The sequence below is a fragment of the Ovis canadensis genome, chromosome 2 (assembly GCF_042477335.2).
Source record: "Ovis canadensis isolate MfBH-ARS-UI-01 breed Bighorn chromosome 2, ARS-UI_OviCan_v2, whole genome shotgun sequence".
Classification (NCBI taxonomy): Eukaryota; Metazoa; Chordata; class Mammalia; order Artiodactyla; family Bovidae; genus Ovis; species Ovis canadensis.
In genome coordinates this window covers 96295049-96309802 of record NC_091246.1, presented here as the reverse complement: position 1 = coordinate 96309802, position 14754 = coordinate 96295049, and the positions used below count along the sequence as shown (strand labels likewise).

The 14754-nt window shown below is 38.4% G+C and overlaps 1 protein-coding gene across 2 annotated transcripts in view; it reads right to left on the bottom strand.

The window, feature by feature from the left end:
* IFT74 (intraflagellar transport 74) overlaps positions 1–14754 on the bottom strand; it is a 103615-nt gene that overhangs the window by 33000 nt on the left and 55861 nt on the right. For both annotated transcript variants that reach the window (XM_069574152.1, XM_069574151.1), the window contains one exon: positions 13180–13259. In XM_069574152.1, coding sequence (XP_069430253.1) covers positions 13180–13259 — 80 coding nt within the window. The remainder of the gene's footprint in view (positions 1–13179; positions 13260–14754) is intronic.

Sequence of the window (14754 nt, the reverse complement as noted above, 5' to 3'; positions counted from 1 at the left end):
GTGACATTTTATAGCTGCATAAAGGAATCATTGGTAAAACTAGATCATGATTATTTTAGAAAAACAGGATTTTCAGTATTATAAAAATTGAGATTTGGAGGCCTGGGGCTATTTTCCTCAACTAGTAAGATGGCTGCAGTCCTGTGATCCCAGGATCCCAGATAGAGAAAATAGAATAAATTTGTGCTTGCTCCAATCTTCAGTTTCTTCCTTAAAGTCATTTGGTTCTCAGCATTCTGGAGAAGCTACGGAATTTTACTAAGATGATGCCCAGCAAAGACGGAGAAAATAAGAGATTTCTAAGGGGGCTCCTGGTAAGAAGCTGACATTTAGAAGGGCTTTCAGAAGAAGGATTCAAAGAGAATGGGGGAGTCAACAGTTAAAGACTAGAGGCTAAAAGCCCACCGGTCAGCCTGTGTTCTATACAGCCTCCTATTAAGTATACTGTTTTGCCAGGTGCCAACTAAAAGAGCAGTAACACTAGGGAGTGAAATAGATAGAGTAGAGCCCCTAATTACATGGCACCGATAAATTTCCACTTCTATACCTGCTTGGGTAGGAAATGAGTTACCAGAATACAAAGGTGATGGCAAAGTCAGAGACCCAAGTCAGCAGACAGCTTTTCTGCTTTCAGGTCTGAAAACAGTTTTCCCAAGTTCATTAAGGATAGCCCTTACACACAGTCACTAGGTTGTGTCTGAGTCTTTGTGACCCCATGGACTGTAGCCCACCAGGCTCCTTTGTCCATGGGATTCTCCAGGCAAGAGTACTGGAGTGGGTTGTGATGCCCTTCTCCAGGGGACCTTTCCAACTCAGGGATTGAACCCACATCTCCTGTGGCTCCTGCACTGTCAGGCAGATTCTTTACTCCTGAGCCATTCCATAGTTAAATGGATCAGTCTTCCCCCTCAAAGTCTGTACCCCTCTGTATTCCCTACTATGTTTGAAAGCCCTTCACCATCATGATCATGTAAGTCAGAAACCTGGGAGATTCCTACCTGCTACTCCACTCAATCCCATGCTCCAAGTTACCAAAAGATGTAGCTGAAAGATATATCTGGTCAATGTTTCCAGCTATACAGCTGGTCAGCTGCATTAGATAAGACAGAACCCCTATATCTTAGCAGATTCCCAAGTTTCATAAAACCTCCTCCCCCATATATCATTGTGGCTAAAAAGAAAAGAGATCAGATCCCTAGTGAACTCTATTTTGTAATTTCTCAGTTGGTGGATTAATATCTGAGTTTCCCATGAGAGGCAATGTATAAACATGGGTAGTCCTAAAGTAGGGTAAAACACAGGGCTTGTTTCACCTCAGGAAAAAGGTATCTGCTCTAAGATTTCCTATTATAGAAGACAGCAAGATCATAGACGAGGGAAGCTAATTGGCTATCACACTGGAGGTGTAAAAAAAGCAGGCCAGCAAAAGGGTCTAATGAAGAGACCAAAGGAGAGGGAAAGGACACGCTCATAAAATGAGGGTTATTTCACAGCTACTTTCAAACTCTGAGTATTTGATGTGACCTTGGAAAAGGGTCTGATCACCATTTTCCAGAATATGTAGCTACCCCAATCTTCTCTCCAGTGTACAAGGCACATGCTAGTGACTCCCTGGCCACAAGGTCCCCAAGTCAGCAGACTTACTGATTTTAGAGGAGAACAAGCAACAGAGAGCAAATAAAATTAATGCCAAGGGGCAAAAATTAACCCTGAAGGACTTTTGCTGGAAGGATTTTCTCCTTTTAGCACTTGGGATCCTTCTGAGGCAAGGTAAACCTCCCAGTACTGTTGATATTCAGTACCATCAAGTGTTCCTTATTTGGCATGGTTTCAGCCCCCTTATCATGTGTTCATTCTACTCTTAGTGAATTCCAATCCTTTATTCCTTTTTAAAGTATGATGCCAAAAACAGGATTCCAAGCAGACTATCACTTCTCATAGTCTATATATTCATCTTTTGTTAATGCAAAAGGATTAGGATTCCAGCTGTTCTGGAGGCTATATCACATGAATTCACATTGAGCTGTTATCTAAATCCACTTTAACATTTTCACATATTTTAGTAAGCTACAGCACTTCCTTCTCCCCAACTCCTACTTCAATTTTAATTAGTTTTGTAGTCCTATTAAACTTCAACTTTTTATATCATCTTTTACCTTTTTGTGTATTACTATAGTAGTAAGAAACTAATATATCAAATACTACTAAACTGGTAGGTTAAAATGAGTACACGTAAGTTTAAATGTTATAAACTAACTTTTGGCTTCAGTTCAGTTCAGTTCAGTCACTCAGTCGTGTTTGACTCTTTGCAACCCCATGGACTGCAGCACACCAGGCCTCCCTCTCCCTCACCAACTCCTGGAGTTCACTCAAACTCATGTCCACTGAGTCAGTGATGCCATCCAGCCATCTCATCCTCTGTCGTCCCTTCTACTCCTACCTTCAATCTTTCCCAGCATCAGGGTCTTTTCAAATGAGTCAGCTTTTCACATTAGGTGGCCAAAGTATTAGAATTTCAGGTTCAGCATCAGTCCTTCCAATGAACATTCAGGATTGATTTCCTTTAGTATGGACTGGCTGGATCTCCTTGCAGTCCAAGGGGCAAGTCCAAGACTCTTAAGAGTCTTCTCCAACACCACAGTTCAAAAGCATCAATTCTTCAGTGCTCAGCTTTTTTTCATAGTCCAACTCTCACATCCATACAGGACTACTGGAAAAAACCATAGCCTTGTCTAGACAGACCTTTGTTGACAAAGTAACGTCTCTGCTTTTTAACATGCTCTCTAGGTTGGTCATAACTTTTCTTCCAACGAGTAAGCATCTTTTAATTTCATGGCTGCAGTCACCATCTGCAGTGATTTTAGAGCCCCCAAAAATAAAGGCTGACACTGTTTCCACTGTTTCTCTATCTATTTGCCGTGAAGTGATGGAACCGGATGCCATGATCTTAGTTTTCTGAATGTTGAACTTTAAGCCAACTTTTTCACTCTCCTCTTTAATTTTCAAGCTTCACCCAATTTATCAATCATACATTCTCTACAAAATGTTTTAAATTTTGCCAAGAAAGTTTCTTTACAGTTATGCAGACAAAGTCTGGTAATTCTATCTACTAGAGGCATTTAAAATATATACATTAAAAATCCTCTAAATATGTAAAAGTTAAATTATTGCCTAAAGTCCACCATTTCTAAAGAGAAGAGAAAGTACCATTTTAAAAAGTTTGTTTCAACAGAGTAATGTCAACAAAATCATATGGTTTAATGAGTAATCCTTGGCATGTATACTAAATACAATGTTAAGTTCTTAATTATTTCCTAAAGCAGTGGTTATCAAACTTTAGCATGCATCTGAATCATCAGGAGGGTTTGTTGAAACAAACTGCTAAACTGTATTGTCAAGGTTTCATGTTCAGTAGGTTTGGGGTAGAATCCAAGAAGTTTCATTTCTGACAAGTTTCAGATGATGCTAACGTGCCTGGTCTGAAGATAACACCACTATACTAATGAATAGTTTAACCAGTCTCCAAATTGAACACCAAGAAATGACTCATTCTTCACTGAATGTGTATTGAGAAACTAAAGAATAGCAGCATAAAGATGACATTTGAAATCTCAGATACCAGATGGTAAGCTGAAAATGTTATCCTGTATGTTCCAGAGAAAATACTAATGGGAAAATTCTTTCCAAATATGTTTTGAGAAAATCTTCTTGACAGTTATTCAAGCTTCAGTTTATAAATTAATAGCATTAATACTAACAACCAGAAAGAAAAACACCAATACAGTATACTAACACATATATATGGAATTTAGGAAAATGGCAATGACGACCCTGTATGCAAGACAGGAAAAAAGACACAGATGTGTATAACGGACTTTTGGACCCTGAGGGAGAGGGAGAGGGTGGGATGATTTGGGAGAATGGCATTCTAACATGTATACTATCATGTAAGAATTGAATCGCTAGTCTATGTCTGACGCAGGGTGCAGCATGCTTGGGGCTGGTGCATGGGGATAACCCAGAGAGATATTGTGGGGAGGGAGGTGGGAGGGGGGTTCATGTTTGGGAACGCATGTAAGAATTATTAAAAAAAAAAAAAAAGAATGAATGTAAACCCAGACACAGGAAAAAAAAAATACTAACAACCAATAACTAACATTTATGCACAATTTTAAAACTGCATGCTATTCTGAGTCATACACATACACACACACACTCACACAGTGTTCATTTAATCCTCACAGTAACCCTAAGAGGGAGGTAGGTACTGTTACTATCTCCCTTTAAAGACGAAGAAACAAAGGTATAGAAAGGTCAAGTAGCATGGCTAAGATCAGCCAGTAAAACAGAACAGCCCAGGTTTGAATCCTGGCATTCTGGTTGTAGAACCTGTGCTCTAAAACAAAACTTTTCTGTCTTCATAAATTCTATTTTATCTGACAAAATCAGAGAATAAAAGCTTCTAACCTGGGCCTTGGAACTATGAGTAGAAAGAAGTAACCTACAGACAAACCAAAGGGTTGTATTTTATGTTTTTACTATTCTTTTAATTGGCACTCACTAAACATTTAATGGTTGTCTTTTTTTTTTACTGTTCTTGAAAGCAGTATATAAATCATGGAATAAACTGAAATGAATTCATCTGAAATTTAAGACAGTAATCATATGATCCCATAGCATTTTATTATGACACATATCACATTAGAGCTGTTGGATATTTAGATGTCTGTGATATATTGTATTAATAACCACATGATAGTTTGTTTCATCAATATCTGGGAAAATACCATACTCTCAAATTGAAGGAATAATTTATAGTTAAGTGACGATGTCCAAAAATCCTTCTTGGGGCGATATGTGACTGTACTTTGTAAACTGCATTCCTTAAGCCCAGTCTGAGTATGTAGATGTCCAGAAAATTAGCCCCACCTTGTGGATCATCATAGTAACACAGATTCAGGCTTTGGAGAACACTGAATTGTCAGAGAACTATGTACTGACTGACAAAAACTAATAACTAGCACTGGTGAGGAAACACTTTTACACACTGCTTGTGGTTGTATAAAATGGTACAACCTTTTATGGAAAGAAATTTTAAAAAATAATAAAAATTGTATACATAAATAACATTCTATTCAAAATTTCACTTCTAGAAATTTAGCCTATAGAAATAAACAAATTAACAAACGTATGTATCAAGGAGAAATTTTCAAGGTTATTTACTGCAGCATTATTCTTGGTAGTGAAAAATTAGAAACAACCTAATGTCAATCAATGTAGGAGCTTCCTTGGAGGTTCAGTGGTAAAGAATCCTCCAGCCAGTGCAGGAGACCTGGGTTAAATCCCTGAGTTGGGAAGATCGCCTGAAGAAGGAAATGGAAACCCATTCTAGTACTCTTGCTTGGAAAATCCCAGGGACAGAGGAGCCTGGTGGGCCATAGACCATGGGGTTGCAAAGAGCTGAACACAACTTAGTGACTAAACAACAACAAATGTCAATGCGGATATAGCTAATGCTATTTAACAACCAGATCAACATGACCACAGCTAACAGTTTTTGTAAGTACAAAGTTAAAAGACTCAAGCTCAGAAGAACTTTATAGTATCACTTAATTAAATATATACATATATAAAATATATATATACAATTATATATACATGTGCTGTGTATAGAAAAAAAGTCCAAAGGCTATGCTGTAAATAATGATTACCTCTGAAGTACAAGTATGAGGAGAAAAGCAATGAAGGATGAGTATAAGGAGAAAGGAGATGCCTTTTTACTTTATACACTTTGGTACTGCTTGAATTTTCCCCATGATAGTATATACCAGATTTGTATTTAAAAAGTATACAATTAAAAAGTAAGTTATGTGGAGTCTTTAAAATAACTTGAACTAGTGTAAGGAAAATTTTTAAAAAGCAAGAAGGGGTATCCTTGTAGATGCTGGTTGATAATTGCACAGTTAGTGAAAACACATGAGAATGGTCATTTGAGGCAAAACATACACACCCACAAACCAGTAAAATGAAGAACATTCAAGATGATTAAACTCTTTAGAAATTCTGGATAAAGTTACAACTTGTAATTTTTTTATAAAGGTTGAATGTACACATCTAACCCCTCACCCCACCCCCACCCCCCAAACTCCTCTACAATGACAGTAAAAAGAATTTTTTAAAGGTCAAACTCCTGGCAATGAGGAATACGGGAAAGGAAACAATAATAATAAAGATCCCCTGGAGTAGGGCATGGCAACCCAGTCTAGTATTCTTGCCTGGAAAATCCCATGGACAGAGGAGCCTGGCGGGCAAAAGTCCATAGGGTCTCAAACAGTCTGGCAATGTAACTTTTAGCAAATTATAACTTTAAGGACTTAAAAAATGCCTAAATATGATGAATTTAATGAAGCTGTTGGATTACAGGACCACCATTAATACCTACTAGAGAACATAACTATACCTAAACCAATATCAAAAGATGCCTTTAAATTTAGAATTATGCAAACCTTTTAAAAGTTTATTTGAAATGCAAACCTTTTAAAAGTTTATTTGAAAATGAAAAGGTTGGAGGAGTACTAACAAAGTCAGACATGAACAAACACATTTATGGTTTAAATGCTATCTTAACCAGAACCCCTACAAGGCAAAAGGTAGCCAAGCTGGATTATATACAGATGTCATACATGGAAGAAACCAGGTAACATCTAAGAAATTAATAAAATGGGTCAGAAGGAGTAAAGCTAGGAGCAGAGATAAGTATGGACCAGAGAGTCAACCTGATAATCCTCCACATCTTAAGGAGCAGATTATCCACAATCTTGAGTCAAGGGACTCCTGAGAATGCACACATAGAATCCACCTCTTTCTTTATTGAAAATCATAAGGAATCCAAATTGGAAAAGAAGAAGTAAAACTCTCACTGTTTGCAGATGACATGATCCTCTACATGGAAAACCCTAAAGACTCCACCAGAAAATTACTAGAGCTCATCAATGAATATAGTAAAGTTGCAGGATATAAAATCAACACACAGAAATCCCTTGCATTCCTATACACGAATAATGAGAAAGTAGAAAAAGAAATTAAGGAAACAATTCCATTCACCATTGCAATGAAAAGAATAAAATACTTAGGAATATATCTACCTAAAGAAACTAAAGACCTATATATAGAAAACTATAAAACACTGATGAAAGAAATCAAAGAGGACACTAATCGATGGAGAAATATACCATGTTCATGGATCAGAAGAATCAATATAGTGAAAATGAGTATACTACCCAAAGCAATTTACAAATTCAATGCAATCCCTATCAAGCTACCAGCCACATTTTTCACAGAACTAGAACAAATAATTTCAAGATTTGTATGGAAATACAAAAAACCTCGAATAGCCAAAGCAATCTTGAGAAAGAAGAATGGAACTGGAGGAATCAACTTGCCTGACTTCAGGCTCTACTACAAAGCCACAGTCATCAAGACAGTATGGTACTGGCACAAAGACAGACATATAGATCAATGGAACAAAATAGAAAGCCCAGAGATAAATCCACACACATATGGACACCTTATCTTTGACAAAGGAGGCAAGAATATACAATGGAGTAAAGACAATCTCTTTAACAAGTGGTGCTGGGAAAACTGGTCAACCACTTGTAAAAGAATGAAACTAGATCACTTTCTAACACCGCACACAAAAATAAACTCAAAATGGATTAAAGATCTAAATGTAAGATCAGAAACTATAAAACTCCTAGAGGAGAACATAGGCAAAACACTCTCAGACATAAATCACAGCAGGATCCTCTATGATCCACCTCCCAGAATTCTGGAAATAAAAGCAAAAATAAACAAATGGGATCTAATTAAAATTAAAAGCTTCTGCACAACAAAGGAAAATATAAGCAAGGTGAAAAGACAGCCTTCTGAATGGGAGAAAATAATAGCAAATGAAGCAACTGACAAACAACTAATCTCAAAAATATACAAGCAACTTCTGCAGCTCAATTCCAGAAAAATAAACGACCCAATCAAAAAATGGGCCAAAGAACTAAATAGACATTTCTCCAAAGAAGACATACGGATGGCTAACAAACACATGAAAAGATGCTCAACATCACTCATTATTAGAGAAATGCAAATCAAAACCACAATGAGGTACCACTTCACACCAGTCAGAATGGCTGCGATCCAAAAATCTGCAAGCAATAAATGCTGGAGAGGGTGTGGAGAAAAGGGAACCCTCCTACACTGTTGGTGGGAATGCAAACTAGTACAGCCACTATGGAGAACAGTGTGGAGATTCCTTAAAAAATTGCAAATAGAACTACCTTATGACCCAGCAATCCCACTGCTGGGCATACACACTGAGGAAACCAGAATTGAAAGAGACACATGTACCCCAATGTTCATCGCAGCACTATTTATAATAGCCAGGACATGGAAACAACCTAGATGTCCATCAGCAGATGAATGGATAAGAAAGCTGTGGTACATATACACAGTGGAGTATTACTCAGCCGTAAAAAAGAATTCATTTGAATCAGTTCTTATGAGATGGATGAAACTGGAGCCGATTATACAGAGTGAAGTAAGCCAGAAAGAAAAACACCAATACAGTATACTAACACATATATATGGAATTTAGGAAGATGGCAATGACGACCCTGTATGCAAGATAGGGAAAGAGACACAGATGTGTATAATGGACCTTTGGACTCAGAGGGAGAGGGAGAGGGTGGGATGATTTGGGAGAATGACATTCTAACATGTATACTATCATGTAAGAATTGAATCGCCAGTCTATGTCTGACGCAGGATGCAGCATGCTTGGGGCTGGTGCATGGGGATGAACCAGAGAGATGTTATGGGGAGGGAGGTGGGAGGGGGGTTCATGTTTGGGAACACATGTAAGAATTAAAGATATTAAAATTAAAAAAAAAAAAAAAGAAAATCATAAATTGTGAAGGCAGGAATCCTCTAGAAGGTACTAAAACTGTTGCTAATTAATCAAGCTCTCTCTGCATATAAGAGTATATTTGCATAGCTTAAGAACTAGAGGGCCAGACTTCCCTGGTGGTCCAGTGGGTAAGAATCTACCTGCCAAAGCAGGGGACATAGATTCGACCCCTGATCTGGGAAGATGCCATATGCTGCAGAGCAACTGAACCTGTGCATCACAACTACATAAACTCTCGTACCCAGAGCCCATACCCCACAAAAAGAAAAGCCACCACAATGAGAAGGCCCCATGCCACAACTAGAGAGTGGCCCCCACTCAATGCAATTACAGAGAGCCCACACACAGTAATGAAGACCCAGTGTAGAAGGAAAAAAAGATTAAATTCTTAAATGAGAAACAAAACGAAGTCGCTCAGTCATGTCTGACTCTTTGCAACCCTGCGGACTGTAGCCTACCAGGCTTCTTTGTCCATGGGATTCTCCAGGCAAGAATACTGGAGTGGGGTGTCATTGCCTTCTCCAGGGGATCTTCCTGACCCAGGGATCGAATCCGGGTCTCCCACATTGGAGGCAGACGCTTTAACCTCTGAGCCACCAGGGAAGCTTCTCTTAAAAGAGAACTGCAGGACCCAAAGAAGTGACTAGAGGCCAATTATCACCTTTAATTGACTCTACAAATCTTTCCCTTCTAAAATACAGGGAAATTCCCTCATGGTCCAGTAGTTAGGACTCTGTGCTCTCACTGTGGCGGGCTGGGGTTCAATCCTTGGTTGGGCTAACCCTACAAGCTGCAAGGTGTGGCCAAAAATTAATAATAATTTTAAAATATTTAAATAAAATAAGGACTGTTTGATTCATTCCACAAAGATTTATTGAATGCTTATTTTCCAAGGCACTGTGTTGATGAAAGAGGAAACAAGACACAGTCCCTGTCATGGAGGACATACAGCCTAAGAGAAAGACAAACACCTAAGTAGAAAGTGGTAGTCATGTGGTCAATGCGTTTATGCCAGCCATGTGCTCTGGTAACAGAGGGGTCATTCACTTAGCCCAGCCCAGAAATAGGTCAGGGAGGGAAGTCAGGGTTAATTATGTTGGACATAAAAGGATACATGAGCTAGATCTTAAAAGGTGAGAAGTTAGGGAGATAAATAACAGGGAAAAGAACATTCAAGATAAGGGAATAAATAATAGGAACAAAGGATTGAATGTGAAACAATCCTTTGATATATGGTAAAGGGGGTGAGGTGTGAGGTACCACTGGTATAATAGATTATTATTATTATTATTAGAATGTAAGCATAGAGATGACAAGGGACAGAAAGGGAGACTGACAATGTACAGGCCAGATTACAGAAAAACTAGAACGCCATACAAAGATTCTTAAATGTTTTCTTGTAGGTCATCGAGAACCACTGTTAAGCAGGAGAACGACAGAAAATCACTTTCACATAAGTCAGTCTGGCATACTGTGGTGGATGAATTTGAGAAGGAGCAAGAATGGAGGTGGGGAGACCGGTTAGTAGACTAGTGCAGTAGTTCAGGCAAGAAATAATGAGATCTGTACCTAACAGAAATCCCTGTGCTGTTCACAATATTCACAGGGTAGTAGAAGAACAGGAAACTCATCCACTGAGAGAGATATATATGAACACATCATATTTATATATCACATATGTTCTTATATTTACGTATATAAATATGGGCTTCCCAGGTGGCACAGTGGTAAAGAGTCTACCTGCCAATTCAGGAGACACCATAAACACAGGTTTCATCCCTGGGTCGGGAAGATCTCCTGTAGTAGGAAATGGCAACCAACTCCAGGATTCTTGCCTGGAAAATTCCATGGAAAAAGAAGCCTGGCCAACTATAGTCCATGAGGTTGCAAAGAGCTGGACATGACTGAGCAACTGAGCACACACACACACACAGACACGTGTGTCTGTGTGTGTGTGTATAAAATAAAAAAGCATATGTATATATACTTTTTTGCTCCTTTTTTTTGCTACTATTACATTATAGATTGCATCTTTCTATATTAATCAAAAAGGACAGGGAATTCCCTTGTGGTCCAGTGGTTAGGGCTCTGTGCTTGCACTGCAAGGGGGACACGTTCGATCCCTGGTAGGGGAACTGGATACTGCAAGCCACAGCACGGCAGGAAAGGACAAAGAATTTTTGAAAAAGAATGTTAGAAAACCAAAAGGAGAAAGCAAGCTACAATTAAAAGCATTCTATTTATTTTAGAACTGGGATTCCCTGGGGGCTCAGATGGTATAAGAGTCTGCTTGCAATGCGGGAGACCTGGTTCAATCCCTGGGTTGGGAAGATCCCCTGGAGAACAGAGGAACTTTTAGAACTAGCAATTAATAAATTTAAATTTAGAAGGTGGAATATTATTTAAAATGTATCCTATAAAGTATCTGACAGATTTCTCAGAAATCTGCAATACTAGATCTATATACACTAAAAGCAATAAAATAATTTAATAAAGAAATAACATGACCTTAGTGAAACTGCCTTGCCATGTATACCATTTAATATTCATAAAGCTTAGTGAGGTAGGACCATTATATTGATTTTGCAAATGAGAAAAATGAAAGCTCAGAAAAGTTTACTTTCCTAATACTCAGGGCTTAAAGTTTGTCTGTTTTTAGAGATATCATTGACATATGAAAGTGAAAGTGAAGTCGCTCAGTCGTGTCTGACTCTTTGCGACCCTGTGGACTGTAACCTACCAGGCTCCTGCATCCATGGGATTCTCCAGGCAAGAATACTGGAGTGGGTTGCCACTGCCTTCTCCAGGGGATTGTCCCGATCCAAGGATCGAACCAGGGTCTCCCACATTGCAGGCAGATGCTTTAACCTCTGAGCCACCAGGGAAGCCATGTCGTCACATGCAAATAAGACTGTAAGCATTTCACAAGAATATTTTCATTTCACAAATATGGCACTTCATATCAGAAAGCCAAGATTAGGTTTGAGCAATAAAACTAAGACTTTGGGGTCAAAGAGAACTTGGCTTATATCTAGACTCTACCCGTTATTAGTTGTGAGAATATGAGTAACTTCTCTGAGCTTCAACAAGTATAAAAGAGGTTAACGAGGCTTCAAAGGGTTCGATCCCTGGGTTGGGAAGATCACCTGGAGAAGGGAAAGGCTACCCCCTCCAGTATTCTGGCCTGGAGAATTTCATGGACTGAGTAGTCCATGGGGTTGCAAAGAGTCAGACATGACTGAGCGACTTTCACTTTAACAGTAACATCTTTTAGGATTTTAAATAGCTCAACTGGAATTCCATCACTTCCAGTAACTTTCACAGTAATGCTTCTGAAGGCCCACTTGACTTCACACTCCAGGATGTCTGGTTCTAGGTGAGTGACCACATCATCATGTTTATCCAGGTCATTAAGACCTTTTTTATATAGTTGTTCTGTGTATTTTTGCCACTTCTTCTTAATCTGTTCTGCTATACTAGGTATATTATTTACAATACCATACCTAACTCTTAAGAATATATAGTCAAGTGTTGATAATCCAATTAACATATTAACTGGTTTGCAGTTAATATGGGATTAAAGTGCCATAGTAATCCACTTTCCCCCTTTATTAGAGAGAAGCTGGTTAGAAATCTGTAATGCCCAAAGTCTTCGCCCAAACACACACACACTGTAGCTCCCAAATTCATACCACAGCATTTCCACCCCAAGAGCTCAGGTTCTTGCCTTGGTTCTTCAAATGCCACTGCTAAGGAAAGGTGACAGAGAACTGGAGTAATCAGTATTTGCTACCTCATTACTGGGCCCTCCGGGGAATAACTTCCTATACATTTTGTGATATTTATGACTTGATCCTCACTCCTCCACAACTCTACCACATGGCCTATGCTGAAGAAGTATAATTTAGAAATCTGTGAGCAACTTTAACCCACTTTACTTGATTAAAAAAAAAAAAAACTTCTTGGCAAAACAAAATAAATTCTTGTTATTATACAACCATTTTAAGTTACATACAGCTTTTAGTTGGCTTTAATTCAATACTAACTATATTTAGTATTGTAGTAGTTTAGTATTTTAGCAGTTAAACTTAGTGATATCACAAAGAATTAAATAATAAACCCCAGGCAAAGAGTACCTGAGACCCTAGTACTATATAAATACTGCTATGTATCTATTTTTTAGTCTATTATTATACATCATAAAAATATAAAAAAATTACCTTGGTGTTCTTCTAAATCCATGTCAAGTTGTCTAATTTCTTCATTAAATTGATTTATTTTTTCTTTTATATCTGTTAACCTGTTGAAAATATTATTTAATTAATCTATGGCAGACAATTTTGCTACTCAAAACATTTAGTGATGATGTTACAAAATCTTTAATCTTTTCTAATCTGCAGAAATAATATTGATAAAAATATGCTTTATTCTGAGAATAGTACTATAAATTTTGAGAGAAAAATATTTTTTCATGATTCACCTTTAGAGTACAAGTATATTCCGAGAATGTCAGGTTGCCTGACTTCAACAGCAGACACTTCCCCAAAGTTCTTTTGAATTTTACTTGTGATATTAAGAAAATAAAAAAACAACGTTCTTTATGTAGGTTTGTATAAACTAAACTAAGTTAGCAAGTTTGTCTGAAAAGTTGGAAAATAACAGAAAATTTACCATTGAGAGCAGATTATATGTGTTAAAATTTTCACAAAAGCAGTTGTACTTATTACAAAACTATAGTAATCATTAGAAAAAAACTAAGATCATTAGCATCTGCTCCCATCACTTTATGACAAATAGAAGGGGAAAAAATGGAAGCAATGTCAGGTTTTCTTTCCCTGGGCTCCAAAATCACTGCAGACGGTGACTGCAGCCACAGAATTTAAAGATGCTTACTCCTTGGAAGGAAAGTTATGACCAACCTAGACAGTATATTCAAAAGTAGAGACATTACTTTGCCAACAAAGGTCTGTCTAGTCAAGGCTATGGTTTTTCCAGTGGTCATGTATGGATGTGAGAGTTGGACTGTGAAGAAGGCTGAGCACCGAAGAATTGATGCTTTTGAACTGTGGTATTGGAGAAGACTCTTGAGAGTCCCTTGGACTGCAAGGAGATCCAACCAGTCCATTCTGAAGGAGATCAGCCCTGGGATTTCTTTGGAAGGAATGATGCTAAAGCTGAAGCTCCAGTAGTTTGGCCACCTCATGCGAAGAGTTGACTCATTGGAAAAGACTCTGATGCTGGGAGGGATGGGGGGCAGGAGGAAGAGGGGACAACAGAAGATTGAGATGGCTGGATGGCATCACCGACTCGATGGACGTGAGTCTGAGTGAACTCCGGGAGTTGGTGATGGACAGGGAGGCCTGGTGTGCTACGATTAATGGGGTTGCAAAGAGTCGGACACAACTGAGCCACTGAACTGAACTCCTTGGAAGGAAAGCTGTGACAAACCTAGACAGCACATTAAAAAGCAGATATGTCACTTCGCTGACAAAGGTTCCTATAGTCAAAGCTATGATTTTTCCAGTAGTCATGTACAAATGTGAGTTGGACCATGGACCATAAGAAAGGTTGAACACCAAAGAACTGATGTTTTTGAATTGTGGTGCCAGAGAAGACTCTTGGGAGTCCCTTGGACTGCAAGGAGATTCAACCAGTCAACCCTAAGGGAAATCAATCCTGAATATTCTCTGGAAGAACTTATGCTGAACCTGAAACTCCAATATTCCGGCCACCTGATGTGAAGAGCAGACTCACTGGAAAAGGCCCTGATGCTGAGAAAGATTGACGGCATAAGG